The sequence below is a fragment of the Drosophila virilis genome, chromosome 5 (genome assembly GCF_030788295.1).
Source record: "Drosophila virilis strain 15010-1051.87 chromosome 5, Dvir_AGI_RSII-ME, whole genome shotgun sequence".
Taxonomy (NCBI): Eukaryota; Metazoa; Arthropoda; class Insecta; order Diptera; family Drosophilidae; genus Drosophila; species Drosophila virilis.
Genome location: NC_091547.1, coordinates 1,057,390 through 1,081,917, shown reverse-complemented (window position 1 = coordinate 1,081,917; position 24,528 = coordinate 1,057,390). Strand labels below are relative to the sequence as shown.

Genomic DNA, 24,528 nt, shown 5'->3' with positions numbered 1-24,528 from the left:
TATAGGTTTATATGTTAATGATGGCCTACTAATTGAAGACTTCTTGCAGCTCTCGGTGCAGGCAGAGATGCAAGTCTTTGAGGAGCTCGTTTTGCGGCCCACCAAAGTGATTCTGCCCTACGATCCAAACACTGTGAAGCCGCAAAAATTCCAATTTTACGCAATTGGCGGCGATTACAACTATATGTGGTACTCGGGCAATCCGCAGGTGCTGCAAATCGATGGCCAGGGCCTGGCCACAACGGAAATACGTGATGTGCGCATGCCCGGCGTATCCCAGGAGCTAATTGATGCCGGCGTTCAGCTAGCTGCGCATACCACAGTGCGTGTCGCGTTGACCAAGAACCAGAAGGTTTCACGCCAAGCACAGATCTACTTTTTGCCACCAAAGCGCCTAGAGATTAAGCAATTCAACTTCGAGACAGCGCTCAGGGATTATGTGCACCTTCATGTGGCCGTCTATGCGCATGTGAATGGCAGCTATGTGCCTTACACGAAATGCGACAATTTGCATTTCCAGCTGGACTTTTCGCATCAGATATTACAGCTGGAAAATGGGCCTGTGGCCGACACACAGGAACAACTCGCGCCGGAGGCATGCCATGTGTTGCGCCTACGCAGCACCGCCGTGGGTAGCACCTTGTTGCGCATTTCCTATAGCTTCCAGGACAAGGTCTTGCAGGACTCTGTCGATTTGCATGTATACGAACCGCTGTCTGTGCTCAATCCGCTTGAGAACGAGATAATCCTGCCCATTGGCGCTTCACGTAATGTTATCTATGCGCATGGACCGCAACGCATCTTTACGCTTGAGGCGGAACTCACCAAGGAAACCAAATATGATGGCAAAATTATTAAAGTCTCCGAAATAGAGTTCGATACGCAGAATGCTCTAACGGCTTTCACTGTGCTGTGCCGTGAGCTGGGCAAGACGGAGTTTACGTATCGTGTTCACAATACGCTGGCCACGCCCAGCTTTGCCGCCTACCATGCCGAGGTGACCACCAAAGTGCACTGCGTTCGTCCGCGCTTCCTCAAGCTCTATGCACGTCAGCAGCTGCGCCAATCTTGTCCCGTGGAGCTGCGTTCCTCGCTGCTGTATCTCAAAGAGGAGGAGAACAAGTTTAATATTGAAATCGAGGTGCAGGATGTCAAGAATCGCAAGCTTATGAACATCAGCTCGTTGTGGCTCGAATGGGAGTTTGCCGCGGGCGATGAACGCTATCAAACCGACAGCATACCCCACCAGCAGCTGCCCGAAGTGGAACTCTATCATGGCGTGCGTCTGCCCGCCCGAGATGTGCTTGTTCTGACCCTAAGCGAAGTGGCGCCCAACTTTCGCATCAAGGGCACAGTTGCCCACTACAACGATAAGCTGCTCGCTCAGCAGGGCATACACGCAGAGCGTCCTCCATTTGGTGTCAAGAATGTGGGTATACAAATATATTCATATAAATATAATTACAATTAATGTATGCAATTGGCCTTACAGCTGAAGACGGGTGAGGCAACCAAGCCTGTGATTGAGAATGAGATACGCTTCCATACGGTGAATAGCACGCTGTTGCCAACAGATCATGTCAGCATTTATTTGGCGCCTTCGCACAGCGAACGCATACCCATCGCCCAGGGAAGCGGCTTCTTTCAGCTGGAGCTCTCCGAGCAGGGCATTGTGCAAGTTACCCATGATGAAAATCTGCAGCAGCTGGTGTTGACCCCATTGCGTTTGGGACATGTGCGACTGGAGCTAACGGATCGCTGCCTGATGAACGAGCCCGCACATTTGTCCATCTCAGTCGTGGGCATCGGGTCAATAAGTGTGCTCGCTTTGGATCGCGTCGAGCGCACCAATTCCATTGAGGCCATTGTGCGTCTGTTCGACACGAATGACAATCTGTTGCACATTGATTCCGATATGCTGAGCGTCTATCAGCTGTCCGAACTGGTCTTTGATACCACCGTACTGAGCGTGAGGCTGGATGAGCAACATAATTTGGGTGTGGGCGAAATACGCTACAGCATAACGGGCAACAACATTGGCGAGACAAAGATCGTGTTTCAGTCGGGCAAGGGCGAGCGTCAGGTATCTAGTGAGCCGCTCAATGTGCAGGTCTTTGCGCCCATCCGGCTTTATCCACGCAATTCAACGCTCGTCGTTGGTTCCAGCATACAAATCTTCTACCAAGGCGGGCCGCAGCCCAACACAAACATAGTCTACAGCGTCCAGCAACAGCATGTGGCCAGTAAGTTGGCATCGATATCTTCTAAAGAATTCGTATTAATCTTTCTTCTTACAGCCATGAGCTCTGCTATTGTCACTGCACATAAGCTGGGCTTTACCCGGATAACTGGCCGCTGCCTGCTCAAGAATCCCATTAATGGCAAGGATGAGATCGTCTCGGAGGATACAGTGGAGGTGCGTGTCGTTGCCCTGACTGCCGTGCAACTCCGCACGCCCCTCGTGCGCATACGCGCCGGTGCCGTCATGCCTGCCACGCTGTGGGGTCAACCGGATCTGTCGCCCATGGTGCTTGGCACTCTAGAGAATATGCGCATTAGCTGGACAGTTAATCAGGCGGATGTTGTTGAGATCTTTAACGTGTTTACAGCAGCGGGTGAGTTGTATATTCTAGAGTATTTACGTAGTAATTAAAGCGTGCACAGATACCGCATTGTTGCGCAGAGATTTCAGCTCAATGCCCACCAAGTGCACTCATAACAAACAGTTCTCCGATGAGCTTGCATGGTTGAGTTCCAGTGCAGGAACAGATACGGAACAAACATGTGTTCAAGTCGTCTTAAATCAACTGGGCATATAATGGTATTAAAATTTATGCAGAACCTGGTGATGTTGCAAAGTTTAGAAACTATAATAAAAATCTTAGCTGATCCCTAGAACCAAAAAAAAAAAAGGTTGGTTGTTTGACCACATTAAGGCTTAAAAAAGGGTGAATAAATTCAGATAAGTTAATTTTGGGCATATCCAAGTTAATGTAGCTGGTATATATAATTTATGTATAAACATTTTCCACCTCACACACAATCCATTTGTTCGTTGCTCTCACTAATTCGTACGTCTTCTTCCCCCCGTTTCAGGCATAGAGTACCAAAGTAGCGATTTAATTTCTGTGCGTATACGCGCACTCAATCCCGGCAAGGTTACCATTACGGCCTCTGTTCATTTGCCGGATGGCGTCAAGCTGCCAGCGTCGAGCGTCGAGCTAATTGGTAAGTATTTAAGTGGCCCAATAGACCACAAGCCCATTTGGACTAGTTGTTGGGTGTTGCTCGTATCAAGAGAACCGAAACGAACCGAACTGAACCGCAAATTGAAATTGTTATCGCCACAGTTTTCAAAACACTGGAGCTGCACGCACCAAAGCCGATAACAATGGACTGGATTTTGGCGGCGCCACGCAGTACGCTTCAGTTGAAATGTAATATGGATGATGCGGTCTATAAGTTGGATGCCCAGAGCAGCGGAATTGTTGCTGTCACGCCAGATGGTGTTGTCCACACAAAGGATACCCTCGGCCGTGATCTGATAATTGTGAGTCCCAGTGTGTCCGTGTGTGCTTGGATTTGTTTTGGATTGTGCCTTAAATCGGCTTACCTCCTGCCAATTGCATTTGATTTGATACATATTGTGATATATATATATACTTACTATTTTTTTTTTGTTTTCTCCCTTTGCCAGGCTAAGACCGTCGACCAAACACTGCCCATTGGCATTGAAGTGAAGAATGTGCAATACATTTTGGTGACTTTGCAGCCGGACATCAAATTGAAACAGCTGGAGCATAAAATACCACGCGGCATGAATTTTATATTTAAAGTCTCGCTGCACGACAATCTCGGCAACGAGTTCTCCCACAATATTGAGGATGTGAACGGTCTGCGCTACGATTTGGCCACCAAGGATGTGGTCGATGCACAGATTGGCAATAATCTGACAATTGCGGTGAGCATCGAACACTTTGCAACATTTTGACTGTCATCTATTTTAGTCGTGAACTCTTATATAGCGTATATATATATATATATATATATGCTTCAATTCTAACATCTGCGACTCGTTTATATGTAAATGTGAACCTTAAACTTTGAGCAAGTTATTTCAATTTCTGTTTTGTGCGCCTGCTAACAACAAAACCTCTGCATTTTAATGCACTCACAAAGCACCTGCCTTGCCACCTGAGCTCCGCTATTTCAACTCTCCCACTTCTGCCGTAAAAAAAAAATAGAACCAGAAAAAAATCTCAGCGTTCGGCCGCACGGCACGTCGCCTGGCTTGGCCAACACTATTTTCGTTTTATTATACCCTAGCCAGACGGGCATTTCAAGTTTGTCGCGAATTTTGCGGCACATTAAAAGAGAAGAATTGGCGTGAGTTAGGTCTTTGAAATCAGGGTCTAACTGAACTCAGCATACAGCTGGGATTTTTTAATGAAACTTATTGCAGCTGCTTAACACTTGTGCAGTCTGTATATATATCAAGCTCAGGCGGATTGGATAAGTTATCATATAGGAATAATCATATGAAAATTCCGATTTTGTATTAACACTTAAGGGATTTTTTTTTAAAGGTTTTTTATGCAATTTCTTTTGTATAAAAAATATCCTCACAGGTCTCTGCCAGGGTATTTAACATTCGTCTTCGACAATCCCCCCCCCCCCCCCCCCCCTCTTCCCCTTTTTTTGTTTGTTATTTTTGTTCCTTATTTTACTGGACTGTGGCACGTTGATGTCACCACATAAAAATGCAACGATGCGTTGTCGCACATGCTGCAGCTTTTGGCTCTTAAAAATTGCGACCGTCGACCACAGGCACAAAACTCTTCAAGCTGCAACAAAAACATGCATTAAACTCCAAATGTACCAGCAAAGAGAAATGCACCTAACCCAATTAACCCGACGGCTGGCTAGATATATTTTGAATGGATGTTATTTTTTTTTTCCTTTTCACAGTTGAATTTGCAACGCGAGACAAGCAACATGATTGCCATCAGTTTAAAGGATTCAACCGGAGTTAAGCATGCTGAGGATTACATCAAGCTGTCTGTGGCCGAGTCGCAGCTTATATACCCCACCAGGGTGAGTTTATATATGTGTAACTATATATATATATATCTATACATGTCGGCTTGTTGCTCTGACAGCTTGCAACAAGCTGCAAAGTTAGTTAAGTATGCGATATTTGATGCCTGATATACAGGGTATATTTTACGGTTTTTTGATTTGATTTCTCGTTGCTCATAAATCAATTTGCTTTGGCCTTTTCCTTTCCCACTCTATTTTTTTCGCATGTGTCCATCGAATAACTATTTTAACATTCGCAAACTGCGTCACTATTTTACGGGATTTGTCAACACACCAAATACGGCAAATAAAACGAAACCACAAATGTCCGCCCCGTCACCACCCACTCAACGCAACGCCAGCAGACAATTTTCTCTGTGGGTGACATCATTTGCTTCGATTCACCGCTAACACTGTCATCGATTTGGAGCAGCTCCAATGAGCAGATGGTAACGATTAATAAAAACACAGGTGAGTCGCTTGCAATCAAGGTTACAGCGCACTTTTCAACAGACCGAGCATAAGGTTTAATTTATTAGCGATCTAAAAACGTTTTGGATAATCAGAATTTCAAAGAAATGACTTAACTATTTCTTATGCATATTTCTTTGAGGTAATTGTCCGGCAGAGATAATTAGCCGGCATTACCTGGGTTTTAACAGACCTAGCATAAGGAATAGATCAGGAATTATCATAATTTCAAGCAAATGGTTTATATATTTCTTATGTAATTATAAATAGAGCAAGTCACCCGGCGTCACTCTTGCTTTAACTAATATACAGCGTATATATTATATTCCTAGAATACAGGAGATATCGTAAGCTATATAAAACCTTTTCGTAAACATCATAAATTCAAGGAAATGTTTCAAATATTTCTCATGCATTTATTTAGATTTAGATTTAACAGACCTGGAGTAAGGCATGGATCATTAACTATCTAAATTCGCTTTGCCAAAATCACAATTTCAAAGAGCTTAAATATATTTTGTGCATGTATTTGTGACCAGGGAATTTCCCCTATTCGGATAAATTTTCCATTTCCTTCATTTTTTAAATGTATTTAATTTTATCAGCTTTTGTCTTTGCTTTTGATAATCATTTTGCTAAATAAGCAAATATGTAAATTAACAATTAATGCTGAATTTGAGCCAGCGAGCTCTCGCTTACTGGTTCGACGCTAAGTCACAAGTAAGTCACACAGCCTAATATTGTCACGTTTGTTTCATACAAACTTTGATACTTGTAGTTCCAATTTAATAGCTCTTTTCGAGAACAATAACAACTTAGCTCTTTGAATTAAGCTCAGCGTTAATCGCCAGTCATTCAGTTAGGAGAAAGTCTTTTATATTTATAGATATACTTAGCTCCTGGTTACAGCGTATCTTCTAGCTTCAATTATTAATTATATGCTACTAGCTAGTCTTGATTATCTTTTTTGTATTCATCATTAAATCGATTATTTTAATTTGTTTTCACTATAATTTGCAAATCCTGCATAGTTTGGGTGCTAATTCCCTGTCCAAACAACTCACAGCTTGCATTTATTTCGATGCTAATTTATGGGTTGCATTTTACAAATTCAACACAACATTCAATTCACACAAACACACACACAAGCAGATAGCTTGTTGAAGCAAAGCTTCCAATAAATTGGCCTATATTTTCCGTACGATTTATTGATAACCCAATTAGGCTTATTTTTTGGCTGCTTTGTAAACAATCCAATAATTGACAAGCAACAACAACAGCAGAAACTGGTTCAACTATTGGGGCTATAATTTCTGAATTAATTACCTTTTGCCAAAGTTTTGAGTGCTCAATAGATTTTCATGCTGTAACGGATTTTCCAAGTGCAAAAGCTTTCCATCGTTTTTCCTACCTATTTTATACGGTTTTTCTTATGTTTTATTTGTAGTGCAGTAGCAAAAATATTTACAAATGTTGTATGGACTTATGTGTGTGTGTGTGTGTGTGTGTGCCCCCTGAGCCTTTGAGTGGAGCGTAAAGTGTTAAACAAACATTGTCACGCGTACAAGTACAGTAAATATTAGTTAAGTTGAACATTTTTGCAAAAACTTTGTCATTCTTTTATTTAAACAGGCCAGTGCATGCCGTTTAGACTTTTTAAATGGAGTGGAGTGGAGCATAATAAAGGCAGCTTCAATCAAAGCTGATACATGAAAAAGACTCGTACATAGTAAAAGATCGAATTTGGTAGATTGCTCAGATAGCTTCTTCTCTTCTTCTTCAAATTGGAAACATACCTTTTTCTTTTTTATAAACCATTGAACTCAGATTTAGATGACAAATTGATTCAGTGGTTAAAACAAAAACAAAGAGCCAAACCTTATGAAAATCAGTAGAGTTTTGACCGAGTTATGGGTGTGGGAAATATGGACCCATGTCCATATAGGATTTTTGGGGTCAGAATTTTACATGAATTTTGACCGAAAATGATGTAGCCAGATTTAAATGCCGAATTTTTCTAGAGGCAAAACCATGAATAAAAAGCCATGCCCAATGAAAATCGGTTGATTTTTGACCGAGTTATGGGTGTGGGAAATATGGACCCATGTCCATAAAGGATTTTTGGGGTCAGAATTATTACATGAATTTTGACCGAAAATGATGTAGCCAGATTTAAATGCCAAATTTTTCTAGAGGCAAAACCATGAATAAAAAGCCATGCCCCATGAAAATCGGTTGATTTTTGACCGAGTTATGGGTGTGGGAAATATGGACCCATGTCCATATAGGATTTTTGGGGTCAGAATTTTTACATGAATTTTGACCGAAATTGATGTAGCCAGATTTAAATGCCAAATTTTTCTAGAGGCAAAACCATGAATAAAAAGCCAAGTCCCATGAAAATCGGTTGATTTTTGACCGACTTATGGGTGTGGGAAATATGGACGCACGTCTATATAGGATTTTTGAGGTTAGACTTTTGCATGAATTTTGACCAAAATGATGTTGCCAGATTTAAATGCCAAATTTTTCTAGAGGCAAAACCATGAATAAAAAGCCAAGCCCCATGAAAATCGGTAGATTTTTGACCGAGTTATGGGTGTGGGAAATATGGACCCCTGTCCATATAGGATTTCTGGGGTCAGAATTTTTACATGAATTTTGACCGAAAATGATGTAGCCAGATTTAAATGCCAAATTTTTCTAGAGGCAAAACCATGAATAAAAAGCCAAGCCCCATGAAAATCGGTTGATTTTTGACCGAGTTATGGGTGTGGGAAATATGGACCCATGTCCATATAAGATTTTTGGGGTCAGAATTTGTACATGAATTTTGACCGAAAATGATGTAGCCAGATTTAAATGCCGAATTTTTCTGGAGGCAAAACCATGAATAAAAAGCCAAGCCCCATGAAAATCGGTAGATTTTTGACCGAGTTATGGGTGTGGGAAATATGGACCCCTGTCCATATAAGATTTTTGGGGTCAGAATTTGTACATGAATTTTGACCGAAAATGATGTAGCCAGATTTAAATGCCGAATTTTTCTGGAGGCAAAACCATGAATAAAAAGCCAAGCCCCATGAAAATCGGTTGATTTTTGACCGAGTTATGGGTGTGGGAAATATGGACCCATGTCCATATAGGATTTTTGGGGTCAGAATATTTACATGAATTTTGACCGAAAATGATGTTGCCAGATTTAAATGCCAAATTTTTCTAGAGGCAAAACCATGAATAAAAAGCCAAGCCCCATGAAAATCGGTTGATTTTTGACCGACTTATGGGTGTGGGAAATATGGATCCATGTCCATATAGCATTTTTGGGGTCACAATTTTTACATGAATTTTGACCGAAAATGATGTAGCCAGATTTAAATGCCAAATTTTTCTAGAGGCAAAACCATGAATAAAAAGCCAAGTCCCATGAAAATCGGTTGATTTTTGACCGACTTATGGGTGTGGGAAATATGGACGCACGTCTATATAGGATTTTTGAGGTTAGACTTTTGCATGAATTTTGACCGAAAATGATGTTGCCAGATTTAAATGCCAAATTTTTCTAGAGGCAAAACCATGAATAAAAAGCCAAGCCCCATGAAAATCGGTTGATTTTTGACCGACTTATGGGTGTGGGAAATATGGATCCATGTCCATATAGCATTTTTGGGGTCACAATTTTTACATGAATTTTGACCGAAAATGATGTAGCCAGATTTAAATGCCAAATTTTTCTAGAGGCAAAACCATGAATAAAAAGCCAAGCCCCATGAAAATCGGTAGATTTTTGACCGAGTTATGGGTGTGGGAAATATGGACCCCTGTCCATATAGGATTTCGGGGGTCAGAATTTTTACATGAATTTTGACCGAAAATGATGTAGCCAGATTTAAATGCCAAATTTTTCTAGAGGCAAAACCATGAATAAAAAGCCAAGCCCCATGAAAATCGGTAGATTTTTGACCGAGTTATGGGTGTGGGAAATATGGACCCCTGTCCATATAGGATTTTTGGGGTCAGAATTTGTACATGAATTTTGACCGAAAATGATGTAGCCAGATTTAAATGCCGAATTTTTCTGGAGGCAAAACCATGAATAAAAAGCCATGCCCTATGAAAATCGGTTGATTTTTGACCGAGTTATGGGTGTGGGAAATATGGACCCATGTCCATATAGGATTTTTGGGGTCAGAATTTTTAGATGAATTTTGACCGAAAATGATGTTGCCAGATTTAAATGCCAAATTTTTCTAGAGGCAAAACCATGAATAAAAAGCCAAGCCCCATGAAAATCGGTAGATTTTTGACCGAGTTATGGGTGTGGGAAATATGGACCCCTGTCCATATAGGATTTGTGGGGTCAAAATTTTTACATGAATTTTGAGCGAAAATGATGTAGCCAGATTTAAATGCCAAATTTTTCTAGAGGCAAAACCATGAATAAAAAGCCAAGCCCCATGAAAATCGGTAGATTTTTGACCGAGTTATGGGTGTGGGAAATATGGACCCCTGTCCATATAGGATTTCTGGGGTCAGAATTTTTACATGAATTTTGACCGAAAATGATGTAGCCAGATTTAAATGCCAAATTTTTCTAGAGGCAAAACCATGAATAAAAAGCCAAGACCCATGAAAATCGGTAGATTTTTGACCGAGTTATGGGTGTGGGAAATATGGACCCCTGTCCATATAGGATTTTTGGGGTCAGAATTTTTACATGAATTTTGACCGAAAATGATGTAGCCAGATTTGAATGCCGAATTTTTCTAGAGGCAAAACCATGAATAAAAAGCTAAGCCCCATGAAAATCGGTTGATTTTTGACCGAGTTATGGGTGTGGGAAATATGGACCCATGTCCATATAGGATTTTTGGGGTCAGAATTTTTACATGAATTTTGACCGAAAATGATGTTGCCAGATTTAAATGCCAAATTTTTCTAGAGGCAAAACCATGAATAAAAAGCCAAGCCCCATGAAAATCGGTAGATTTTTGACCGAGTTATGGGTGTGGGAAATATGGACCCCTGTCCATATAGGATTTTTGGGGTCAGAATTTTTACATGAATTTTGACCGAAAATGATGTTGCCAGATTTAAATGCCAAATTTTTCTAGAGGCAAAATCATGAATAAAAAGCCAAGCCCCATGAAAATCGGTAGATTTTTGACCGAGTTATGGGTGTGGGAAATATGGACCCCTGTCCATATAGGATTTTTGGGGTCAGAATTTTTACATGAATTTTGACCAAAAATGATGTTGCCAGATTTAAATGCCAAATTTTTCTAGAGGCAAAACCATGAATAAAAAGCTAAGCCCCATGAAAATCGGTTGATTTTTGACCGAGTTATGGGTGTGGGAAATATGGACCATATAGGATGTCCATATAGGATTTTTGGGGTCAGAATTTTTAGATGAATTTTGACCGAAAATGATGTAGCCAGATTTAAATGCCAAATTTTTCTAGAGGCAAAACCATGAATAAAAAGCCAAGACCCATGAAAATCGGTAGATTTTTGACCGAGTTATGGGTGTGGGAAATATGGACCCCTGTCCATATAGGATTTTTGGGGTCAGAATTTTTACATGAATTTTGACCGAAAATGATGTAGCCAGATTTGAATGCCGAATTTTTCTAGAGGCAAAACCATGAATAAAAAGCTAAGCCCCATGAAAATCGGTTGATTTTTGACCGAGTTATGGGTGTGGGAAATATGGACCCATGTCCATATAGGATTTTTGGGGTCAGAATTTTTAGATGAATCTTGACCGAAAATGATGTAGCCAGATTTAAATGCCGAATTTTTCTAGAGGCAAAACCATGAATAAAAAGCCATGCCCCATGAAAATCGGTTGATTTTTGACCGACTTATGGGTGTGGGAAATATGGACGCACGTCTATATAGGATTTTTGAGGTTAGACTTTTGCATGAATTTTGACCGAAAATGGTTGCCAGATTTAAATGCCAAATTTTTCTAGAGGCAAAACCATGAATAAAAAGCCAAGCCCCATGAAAATCGGTAGATTTTTGACCGAGTTATGGGTGTGGGAAATATGGACCCCTGTCCATATAGGATTTTTGGGGTCAGAATTTTTACATGAATTTTGACCGAAAATGATGTAGCCAGATTTGAATGCCGAATTTTTCTAGAGGCAAAACCATGAATAAAAAGCTAAGCCCCATGAAAATCGGTTGATTTTTGACCGAGTTATGGGTGTGGGAAATATGGACCCATGTCCATATAGGATTTTTGGGGTCAGAATTTTTACATGAATTTTGAGCGAAAATGATGTAGCCAGATTTAAATGCCAAATTTTTCTAGAGGCAAAACCATGAATAAAAAGCCAAGCCCCATGAAAATCGGTAGATTTTTGACCGAGTTATGGGTGTGGGAAATATGGACCCCTGTCCATATAGGATTTCTGGGGTCAGAATTTTTACATGAATTTTGACCGAAAATGATGTAGCCAGATTTAAATGCCAAATTTTTCTAGAGGCAAAACCATGAATAAAAAGCGAAGACCCATGAAAATCGGTAGATTTTTGACCGAGTTATGGGTGTGGGAAATATGGACCCCTGTCCATATAGGATTTTTGGGGTCAGAATTTTTACATGAATTTTGACCGAAAATGATGTAGCCAGATTTGAATGCCGAATTTTTCTAGAGGCAAAACCATGAATAAAAAGCTAAGCCCCATGAAAATCGGTTGATTTTTGACCGAGTTATGGGTGTGGGAAATATGGACCCATGTCCATATAGGATTTTTGGGGTCAGAATTTTTACATGAATTTTGACCGAAAATGATGTTGCCAGATTTAAATGCCAAATTTTTCTAGAGGCAAAACCATGAATAAAAAGCCAAGCCCCATGAAAATCGGTAGATTTTTGACCGAGTTATGGGTGTGGGAAATATGGACCCCTGTCCATATAGGATTTTTGGGGTCAGAATTTTTACATGAATTTTGACCGAAAATGATGTTGCCAGATTTAAATGCCAAATTTTTCTAGAGGCAAAATCATGAATAAAAAGCCAAGCCCCATGAAAATCGGTAGATTTTTGACCGAGTTATGGGTGTGGGAAATATGGACCCCTGTCCATATAGGATTTTTGGGGTCAGAATTTTTACATGAATTTTGACCAAAAATGATGTTGCCAGATTTAAATGCCAAATTTTTCTAGAGGCAAAACCATGAATAAAAAGCTAAGCCCCATGAAAATCGGTTGATTTTTGACCGAGTTATGGGTGTGGGAAATATGGACCATATAGGATGTCCATATAGGATTTTTGGGGTCAGAATTTTTAGATGAATTTTGACCGAAAATGATGTAGCCAGATTTAAATGCCAAATTTTTCTAGAGGCAAAACCATGAATAAAAAGCCAAGACCCATGAAAATCGGTAGATTTTTGACCGAGTTATGGGTGTGGGAAATATGGACCCCTGTCCATATAGGATTTTTGGGGTCAGAATTTTTACATGAATTTTGACCGAAAATGATGTAGCCAGATTTGAATGCCGAATTTTTCTAGAGGCAAAACCATGAATAAAAAGCTAAGCCCCATGAAAATCGGTTGATTTTTGACCGAGTTATGGGTGTGGGAAATATGGACCCATGTCCATATAGGATTTTTGGGGTCAGAATTTTTAGATGAATCTTGACCGAAAATAATGTAGCCAGATTTAAATGCCGAATTTTTCTAGAGGCAAAACCATGAATAAAAAGCCATGCCCCATGAAAATCGGTTGATTTTTGACCGACTTATGGGTGTGGGAAATATGGACGCACGTCTATATAGGATTTTTGAGGTTAGACTTTTGCATGAATTTTGACCGAAAATGATGTTGCCAGATTTAAATGCCAAATTTTTCTAGAGGCAAAACCATGAATAAAAAGCCAAGCCCCATGAAAATCGGTAGATTTTTGACCGAGTTATGGGTGTGGGAAATATGGACCCCTGTCCATATAGGATTTTTGGGGTCAGAATTTTTACATGAATTTTGACCGAAAATGATGTAGCCAGATTTGAATGCCGAATTTTTCTAGAGGCAAAACCATGAATAAAAAGCTAAGCCCCATGAAAATCGGTTGATTTTTGACCGAGTTATGGGTGTGGGAAATATGGACCCATGTCCATATAGGATTTTTGGGGTCAGAATTTTTACATGAATTTTGACCGAAAATGATGTTGCCAGATTTAAATGCCAAATTTTTCTAGAGGCAAAACCATGAATAAAAAGCCAAGCCCCATGAAAATCGGTTGATTTTTGACCGAGTTATGGGTGTGGGAAATATGGACCCCTGTCCATATAGGATTTTTGGGGTCAGAATTTTTACATGAATTTTGACCGAAAATGATGTTGCCAGATTTAAATACCAAATTTTTCTAGAGGCAAAATCATGAATAAAAAGCCAAGCCCCATGAAAATCGGTAGATTTTTGACCGAGTTATGGGTGTGGGAAATATGGACCCCTGTCCATATAGGATTTTTGGGGTCAGAATTTTTACATGAATTTTGACCAAAAATGATGTTGCCAGATTTAAATGCCAAATTTTTCTAGAGGCAAAACCATGAATAAAAAGCTAAGCCCCATGAAAATCGGTTGATTTTTGACCGAGTTATGGGTGTGGGAAATATGGACCATATAGGATGTCCATATAGGATTTTTGGGGTCAGAATTTTTAGATGAATTTTGACCGAAAATGATGTAGCCAGATTTAAATGCCAAATTTTTCTAGAGGCAAAACCATGAATAAAAAGCCAAGACCCATGAAAATCGGTAGATTTTTGACCGAGTTATGGGTGTGGGAAATATGGACCCCTGTCCATATAGGATTTTTGGGGTCAGAATTTTTACATGAATTTTGACCGAAAATGATGTAGCCAGATTTGAATGCCGAATTTTTCTAGAGGCAAAACCAAGAATAAAAAGCTAAGCCCCATGAAAATCGGTTGATTTTTGACCGAGTTATGGGTGTGGGAAATATGGACCCATGTCCATATAGGATTTTTGGGGTCAGAATTTTTAGATGAATCTTGACCGAAAATGATGTAGCCAGATTTAAATGCCGAATTTTTCTAGAGGCAAAACCATGAATAAAAAGCCATGCCCCATGAAAATCGGTTGATTTTTGACCGACTTATGGGTGTGGGAAATATGGACGCACGTCTATATAGGATTTTTGAGGTTAGACTTTTGCATGAATTTTGACCGAAAATGATGTTGCCAGATTTAAATGCCAAATTTTTCTAGAGGCAAAACCATGAATAAAAAGCCAAGCCCCATGAAAATCGGTAGATTTTTGACCGAGTTATGGGTGTGGGAAATATGGACCCCTGTCCATATAGGATTTTTGGGGTCAGAATTTGTACATGAATTTTGACCGAAAATGATGTAGCCAGATTTAAATGCCGAATTTTTCTGGAGGCAAAACCATGAATAAAAAGCCATGCCCCATGAAAATCGGTTGATTTTTGACCGAGTTATGGGTGTGGGAAATATGGACCCATGTCCATATAGGATTTTTGGGGTCAGAATTTTTAGATGAATTTTGACCGAAAATGATGTTGCCAGATTTAAATGCCAAATTTTTCTAGAGGCAAAACCATGAATAAAAAGCCAAGCCCCATGAAAATCGGTTGATTTTTGACCGAGTTATGGGTGTGGGAAATATGGACCCATGTCCATATAGGATTTTTGGGGTCAGAATTTTTAGATGAATTTTGACCGAAAATGATGTAGCCAGATTTAAATGCCGAATTTTTCTAGAGGCAAAACCATGAATAAAAAGCCATGCCCCATGAAAATCGGTTGATTTTTGACCGAGTTATGGGTGTGGGAAATATGGACCCATGTCCATATAGGATTTTTGGGGTCAGAATTTTTACATGAATTTTGACCGAAAATGATGTTGCCAGATTTAAATGCCGAATTTTTCTAGAGGCAAAACCATGAATAAAAAGCCAAGCCCCATGAAAATCGGTAGATTTTTGACCGAGTTATGGGTGTGGGAAATATGGACCCCTGTCCATATAGGATTTGTGGGGTCAGAATTTTTACATGAATTTTGACCGAAAATGATGTAGCCAGATTTAAATGCCGAATTTTTCTAGAGGCAAAACCATGAATAAAAAGCCATGCCCCATGAAAATCGGTTGATTTTTGACCGAGTTATGGGTGTGGGAAATATGGACCCATGTCCATATAGGATTTTTGGGGTCAGAATTTTTACATGAATTTTGACCGAAAATGATGTTGCCAGATTTAAATGCCAAATTTTTCTAGAGGCAAAACCATGAATAAAAAGCCAAGCCCCATGAAAATCGGTAGATTTTTGACCGAGTTATGGGTGTGGGAAATATGGACCCCTGTCCATATAGGATTTGTGGGGTCAGAATTATTACATGAATTTTGACCGAAAATGATGTAGCCAAATTTAAATGCCAAATTTTTCTAGAGGCAAAACCATGAATAAAAAGCCAAGCCCCATAAAAATCGGTTGATTTTTGACCGACTTATGGGTGTGGGAAATATGGATCCATGTCCATATAGCATTTTTGGGGTCACAATTTTTACATGAATTTTGACCGAAAATGATGTAGCCAGATTTAAATGCCAAATTTTTCTAGAGGCAAAACCATGAATAAAAAGCCAAGACCCATGAAAATCGGTAGATTTTTGACCGAGTTATGGGTGTGGGAAATATGGACCCCTGTTCATATAGGATTTTTGGGGTCAGAATTTTTACATGAATTTTGACCGAAAATGATGTAGCCAGATTTGAATGCCGAATTTTTCTAGAGGCAAAACCATGAATAAAAAGCTAACCCCCATGAAAATCGGTTGATTTTTGACCGAGTTATGGGTGTGAGAAATATGGATCCATGTCCATATAGGATTTTTGGGGTCAGAATTTTTACATGAATTTTGACCGAAAATGATGTAGCCAGATTTAAATGCCGAATTTTTCTAGAGGCAAAACCATGAATAAAAAGCCATGCCCCATGAAAATCGGTTGATTTTTGACCGAGTTATGGGTGTGGGAAATATGGACCCATGTCCATATAGGATTTTTGGGGTCAGAATTTTTACATGAATTTTGACCGAAAATGATGTTGCCAGATTTAAATGCCAAATTTTTCTAGAGGCAAAACCATGAATAAAAAGCCAAGCCCCATGAAAATCGGTAGATTTTTGACCGAGTTATGGGTGTGGGAAATATGGACCCCTGTCCATATAGGATTTGTGGGGTCAGAATTATTACATGAATTTTGACCGAAAATGATGTAGCCAAATTTAAATGCCAAATTTTTCTAGAGGCAAAACCATGAATAAAAAGCCAAGCCCCATAAAAATCGGTTGATTTTTGACCGACTTATGGGTGTGGGAAATATGGATCCATGTCCAATAGCATTTTTGGGGTCACAATTTTTACATGAATTTTGACCGAAAATGATGTAGCCAGATTTAAATGCCAAATTTTTCTAGAGGCAAAACCATGAATAAAAAGCCAAGTCCCATGAAAATCGGTTGATTTTTGACCGACTTATGGGTGTGGGAAATATGGATCCATGTCCATATAGCATTTTTGGGGTCACAATTTTTACATGAATTTTGACCGAAAATGATGTTGCCAGATTTAAATGCCAAATTTTTCTAGAGGCAAAACCATGAATAAAAGGCCAAGTCCCATGAAAATCGGTTGATTTTTGACCGACTTATGGGTGTGGGAAATATGGACGCACGTCTATATAGGATTTTTGAGGTTAGACTTTTGCATGAATTTTGACCGAAAATGATGTTGCCAGATTTAAATGCCAAATTTTTCTAGAGGCAAAACCATGAATAAAAAGCCAAGCCCCATGAAAATCGGTAGATTTTTGACCGAGTTATGGGTGTGGGAAATATGGACCCCTGTCCATATAGGATTTGTGGGGTCAGAATTATTACATGAATTTTGACCGAAAATGATGTAGCCAAATTTAAATGCCAAATTTTTCTAGAGGCAAAACCATGAATAAAAAGCCAAGCCCCATGAAAATCGGTTGATTTTTGACCGACTTATGGGTGTGGGAAATATGGATCCATGTCCATATAGCATTTTTGGGGTCACAATTTTTACTTGAATTTTGACCGAAAATGATGTAGCCAGATTTAAATGCCAAATTTTTCTAGAGGCAAAACCATGAATAAAAAGCCAAGTCCCATGAAAATCGGTTGATTTTTGACCGACTTATGGGTGTGGGAAATATGGATCCATGTCCATATAGCATTTTTGGGGTCACAATTTTTACATGAATTTTGACCGAAAATGATGTTGCCAGATTTAAATGCCAAATTTTTCTAGAGGCAAAACCATGAATAAAAAGCCAAGTCCCATGAAAATCGGTTGATTTTTGACCGACTTATGGGTGTGGGAAATATGGACGCACGTCTATATAGGATTTTTGAGGTTAGACTTTTGCATGAATTTTGACCGAAAATGATGTTGCCAGATTTAAATGCCAAATTTTTCTAGAGGCAAAACCATGAACAAAAAGCCAAGCCCCATGAAAATCGGTAGATTGTTGACCGAGTTATGGGTGTGGGAAATATGGACCCCTGTCCATATAGGATTTCTGGGGTCAGAATTTTTACATGAATTTTGACCCAAAATGATGTAGCCAGATTTAAATGCCAAATTTTTCTAGAGGCAAAACCATGAATAAAAAGCCAAGCCCCATGAAAATCGGTTGATTTTTGACCGACTTATGGGTGTGGGAAATATGGACCCATGTCCATATTGCATTTTTGGGGTCAGAATTTTTACATGAATTTTGACCGAAAATGATGTTGCCAGATTTAAATGCCAAAATTTTCTAGAGGCAAAACCCTGAATAAAAAGCCAAGCCCCATGAAAATCGGTAGATTTTTGACCGAGTTATGGGTGTGGGAAATATGGACCCCTGTCCATATAGGATTTTTGGGGTCAGAATTTGTACATGAATTTTGACCGAAAATGATGTAGCCAGATTTAAATGCCGAATTTTTCTGGAGGCAAAACCATGAATAAAAAGCCATGCCCCATGAAAATCGGTTGATTTTTGACCGAGTTATGGGTGTGGGAAATATGGACCCATGTCCATATAGGATTTTTGGGGTCAGAATTTTTAGATGAATTTTGACCGAAAACGATGTTGCCAGATTTAAATGCCAAATTTTTCTAGAGGCAAAACCATGAATAAAAAGCCAAGCCCCATGAAAATCGGTAGATTTTTGACCGAGTTATGGGTGTGGGAAATATGGACCCCTGTCCATATAGGATTTGTGGGGTCAAAATTTTTACATGAATTTTGAGCGAAAATGATGTAGCCAGATTTAAATGCCGAATTTTTCTAGAGGCAAAACCATGAATAAAAAGCCATGCTCCATGAAAATCGGTTGATTTTTGACCGAGTTATGGGTGTGGGAAATATGGACCCATGTCCATATAGGATTTTTGGGGTCAGAATTTTTACATGAATTTTGACCGAAATTGATGTAGCCAGATTTAAATGCCAAATTTTTCTAGAGGCAAAACCATGAATAAAAAGCCAAGTCCCATGAAAATCGGTTGATTTTTGACCGACTTATGGGTGTGGGAAATATGGACGCACGTCTATATAGGATTTTTGAGGTTAGACTTTTGCATGAATTTTGACCGAAAATGATGTTGCCAGATTTAAATGCCAAATTTTTCTGGAGGCAAAACCATGAATAAAAAGCCAAGCCCCATGAAAATCGGTTGATTTTTGACCGAGTTATGGGTGTGGGAAATATGGACCCATGTCCATATAGGATTTTTGGGGTCAGAATTTTTAGATGAATTTTGACCGAAAATGATGTTGCCAGATTTAAATGCCAAATTTTTCTAGAGGCAAAACCATGAATAAAAAGCCAAGCCCCATGAAAATCGGTAGATTTTTGACCGAGTTATGGGTGTGGGAAATATGGACCCCTGTCCATATAGGATTTGTGGGGTCAAAATTTTTACATGAATTTTGAGCGAAAATGATGTAGCCAGATTTAAATGCCAAATTTTTCTAGAGGCAAAACCATGAATAAAAAGCCAAGCCCCATGAAAATCGGTAGATTTTTGACCGAGTTATGGGTGTGGGAAATATGGACCCCTGTCCATATAGGATTTCTGGGGTCAGAATTTTTACATGAATTTTGACCGAAAATGATGTAGCCAGATTTAAATGCCAAATTTTTCTAAAGGCATGAATAAAAAGCCAAGACCCATGAAAATCGGTAGATTTTTGACCGAGTTATGGGTGTGGGAAATATGGACCCCTGTCCATATAGGATTTTTGGGGTCCGAATTTTTACATGAATTTTGACCGAAAATGATGTAGCCAGATTTGAATGCCGAATTTTTCTAGAGGCAAAACCATGAATAAAAAGCTAAGCCCCATGAAAATCGGTTGATTTTTGACCGAGTTATGGGTGTGGGAAATATGGACCCATGTCCATATAGGATTTTTGGGGTCAGAATTTTTAGATGAATTTTGACCGAAAATGATGTAGCCAGATTTAAATGCCGAATTTTTCTAGAGGCAAAACCATGAATAAAAAGCCATGCCCCATGAAAATCGGTTGATTTTTGACCGAGTTATGGGTGTGGGAAATATGGACCCATGTCCATATAGGATTTTTGGGGTCAGAATTTTTACATGAATTTTGACCGAAAATGATGTTGCCAGATTTAAATGCCGAATTTTTCTAGAGGCAAAACCATGAATAAAAAGCCAAGCCCCATGAAAATCGGTAGATTTTTGACCGAGTTATGGGTGTGGGAAATAAGGACCCCTGTCCATATAGGATTTGTGGGGTCAGAATTTTTACATGAATTTTGACCGAAAATGATGTAGCCAGATTTAAATGCCGAATTTTTCTAGAGGCAAAACCATGAATAAAAAGCCAAGACCCATGAAAATCGGTAGATTTTTGACCGAGTTATGGGTGTGGGAAATATGGACCCCTGTTCATATAGGATTTTTGGGGCAGAATTTTTACATGAATTTTGACCGAAAATGATGTAGCCAGATTTGAATGCCGAATTTTTCTAGAGGCAAAACCATGAATAAAAAGCTAAGCCCCATGAAATCGGTTGATTTTTGACCGAGTTATGGGTGTGAGAAATATGGATCCATGTCCATATAGGATTTTTGGGGTCAGAATTTTTACATGAATTTTGACCGAAAATGATGTAGCCAGATTTAAATGCCGAATTTTTCTAGAGTCAAGACCATGAATAAAAAGCCATGCCCCATGAAAATCGGTTGATTTTTGACCGAGTTATGGGTGTGGGAAATATGGACCCATGTCCATATAGGATTTTTGGGGTCAGAATTTTTACATGAATTTTGACCGAAAATGATGTTGCCAGATTTAAATGCCAAATTTTTCTAGAGGCAAAACCATGAATAAAAAGCCAAGCCCCATGAAAATCGGTAGATTTTTGACCGAGTTATGGGTGTGGGAAATATGGACCCCTGTCCATATAGGATTTGTGGGGTCAGAATTATTACATGAATTTTGACCGAAAATGATGTAGCCAAATTTAAATGCCAAATTTTTCTAGAGGCAAAACCATGAATAAAAAGCCAAGCCCCATAAAAATCGGTTGATTTTTGACCGACTTATGGGTGTGGGAAATATGGATCCATGTCCATATAGCATTTTTGGGGTCACAATTTTTACATGAATTTTGACCGAAAATGATGTAGCCAGATTTAAATGCCAAATTTTTCTAGAGGCAAAACCATGAATAAAAAGCCAAGACCCATGAAAATCGGTAGATTTTTGACCGAGTTATGGGTGTGGGAAATATGGACCCCTGTTCATATAGGATTTTTGGGGTCAGAATTTTTACATGAATTTTGACCGAAAATGATGTAGCCAGATTTGAATGCGGAATTTTTCTAGAGGCAAAACCATGAATAAAAAGCTAAGCCCCATGAAAATCGGTTGATTTTTGACCGAGTTATGGGTGTGAGAAATATGGATCCATGTCCATATAGGATTTTTGGGGTCAGAATTTTTACATGAATTTTGACCGAAAATGATGTAGCCAGATTTAAATGCCGAATTTTTCTAGAGGCAAAACCATGAATAAAAAGCCATGCCCCATGAAAATCGGTTGATTTTTGACCGAGTTATGGGTGTGGGAAATATGGACCCATGTCCATATAGGATTTTTGGGGTCAGAATTTTTACATGAATTTTGACCGAAAATGATGTTGCCAGATTTAAATGCCAAATTTTTCTAGAGGCAAAACCATGAATAAAAAGCCAAGCCCCATGAAAATCGGTAGATTTTTGACCGAGTTATGGGTGTGGGAAATATGGACCCCTGTCCATATAGGATTTGTGGGGTCAGAATTATTACATGAATTTTTACCGAAAATGATGTAGCCAAATTTAAATGCCAAATTTTTCTAGAGGCAAAACCATGAATAAAAAGCCAAGCCCCATAAAAATCGGTTGATTTTTGACCGACTTATGGGTGTGGGAAATATGGATCCATGTCCAATAGCATTTTTGGGGTCACAATTTTTACATGAATTTTGACCGAAAATGATGTAGCCAGATTTAAATGCCAAATTTTTCTAGAGGCAAAACCATGAATAAAAAGCCAAGTCACATGAAAATCGGTTGATTTTTGACCGACTTATGGGTGTGGGAAATATGGATCCATGTCCATATAGCATTTTTGGGGTCACAATTTTTACATGAATTTTGACCGAAAATGATGTTGCCAGATTTAAATGCCAAATTTTTCTAGAGGCAAAACCATGAATAAAAAGCCAAGTCCCATGAAAATCGGTTGATTTTTGACCGACTTATGGGTGTGGGAAATATGGACGCACGTCTATATAGGATTTTTGAGGTTAGACTTTTGCATGAATTTTGACCGAAAATGATGTTGCCAGATTTAAATGCCAAATTTTTCTAGAGGCAAAACCATGAATAAAAAGCCAAGCCCCATGAAAATCGGTAGATTTTTGACCGAGTTATGGGTGTGGGAAATATGGACCCCTGTCCATATAGGATTTGTGGGGTCAGAATTATTACATGAATTTTGACCGAAAATGATGTAGCCAAATTTAAATGCCAAATTTTTCTAGAGGCAAAACCATGAATAAAAAGCCAAGCCCCATAAAAATCGGTTGATTTTTGACCGACTTATGGGTGTGGGAAATATGGATCCATGTCCATATAGCATTTTTGGGGTCACAATTTTTACATGAATTTTGACCGAAAATGATGTAGCCAGATTTAAATGCCAAATTTTTCTAGAGGCAAAACCATGAATAAAAAGCCAAGACCCATGAAAATCGGTAGATTTTTGACCGAGTTATGGGTGTGGGAAATATGGACCCCTGTTCATATAGGATTTTTGGGGTCAGAATTTTTACATGAATTTTGACCGAAAATGATGTAGCCAGATTTGAATGCGGAATTTTTCTAGAGGCAAAACCATGAATAAAAAGCTAAGCCCCATGAAAATCGGTTGATTTTTGACCGAGTTATGGGTGTGAGAAATATGGATCCATGTCCATATAGGATTTTTGGGGTCAGAATTTTTACATGAATTTTGACCGAAAATGATGTAGCCAGATTTAAATGCCGAATTTTTCTAGAGGCAAAACCATGAATAAAAAGCCATGCCCCATGAAAATCGGTTGATTTTTGACCGAGTTATGGGTGTGGGAAATATGGACCCATGTCCATATAGGATTTTTGGGGTCAGAATTTTTACATGAATTTTGACCGAAAATGATGTTGCCAGATTTAAATGCCAAATTTTTCTAGAGGCAAAACCATGAATAAAAAGCCAAGCCCCATGAAAATCGGTAGATTTTTGACCGAGTTATGGGTGTGGGAAATATGGACCCCTGTCCATATAGGATTTGTGGGGTCAGAATTATTACATGAATTTTTACCGAAAATGATGTAGCCAAATTTAAATGCCAAATTTTTCTAGAGGCAAAACCATGAATAAAAAGCCAAGCCCCATAAAAATCGGTTGATTTTTGACCGACTTATGGGTGTGGGAAATATGGATCCATGTCCAATAGCATTTTTGGGGTCACAATTTTTACATGAATTTTGACCGAAAATGATGTAGCCAGATTTAAATGCCAAATTTTTCTAGAGGCAAAACCATGAATAAAAAGCCAAGTCACATGAAAATCGGTTGATTTTTGACCGACTTATGGGTGTGGGAAATATGGATCCATGTCCATATAGCATTTTTGGGGTCACAATTTTTACATGAATTTTGACCGAAAATGATGTTGCCAGATTTAAATGCCAAATTTTTCTAGAGGCAAAACCATGAATAAAAAGCCAAGTCCCATGAAAATCGGTTGATTTTTGACCGACTTATGGGTGTGGGAAATATGGACGCACGTCTATATAGGATTTTTGAGGTTAGACTTTTGCATGAATTTTGACCGAAAATGATGTTGCCAGATTTAAATGCCAAATTTTTCTAGAGGCAAAACCATGAATAAAAGGCCAAGCCCCATGAAAATCGGTAGATTTTTGACCGAGTTATGGGTGTGGGAAATATGGACCCCTGTCCATATAGGATTTGTGGGGTCAGAATTATTACATGAATTTTGACCGAAAATGATGTAGCCAAATTTAAATGCCAAATTTTTCTAGAGGCAAAACCATGAATAAAAAGCCAAGCCCCATGAAAATCGGTTGATTTTTGACCGACTTATGGGTGTGGGAAATATGGATCCATGTCCATATAGCATTTTTGGGGTCACAATTTTTACTTGAATTTTGACCGAAAATGATGTAGCCAGATTTAAATGCCAAATTTTTCTAGAGGCAAAACCATGAATAAAAAGCCAAGTCCCATGAAAATCGGTTGATTTTTGACCGACTTATGGGTGTGGGAAATATGGATCCATGTCCATATAGCATTTTTGGGGT

The 24,528-nt window shown here is 39.0% G+C and overlaps 1 protein-coding gene across 2 annotated transcripts in view; it reads left to right on the top strand.

Moving 5' to 3' along the window:
• Positions 1 to 24,528, top strand: part of Gp210 (nucleoporin 210) — a 67,016-nt gene that overhangs the window by 1,385 nt on the left and 41,103 nt on the right. Inside the window, exons 3-10 of one of the 2 annotated variants that reach the window (XM_002059314.4) lie at positions 50 to 1,429; positions 1,493 to 2,243; positions 2,298 to 2,615; positions 3,097 to 3,228; positions 3,351 to 3,550; positions 3,698 to 3,961; positions 4,969 to 5,094; positions 5,445 to 5,550. In XM_002059314.4, the coding sequence (XP_002059350.3) occupies positions 50 to 1,429; positions 1,493 to 2,243; positions 2,298 to 2,615; positions 3,097 to 3,228; positions 3,351 to 3,550; positions 3,698 to 3,961; positions 4,969 to 5,094; positions 5,445 to 5,550 (3,277 nt within the window). Of the gene's footprint in view, positions 1 to 49; positions 1,430 to 1,492; positions 2,244 to 2,297; positions 2,616 to 3,096; positions 3,229 to 3,350; positions 3,551 to 3,697; positions 3,962 to 4,968; positions 5,095 to 5,441; positions 5,551 to 24,528 lie in introns of both variants that reach the window. The other variant, XM_032436304.2, reaches the window with a different exon arrangement.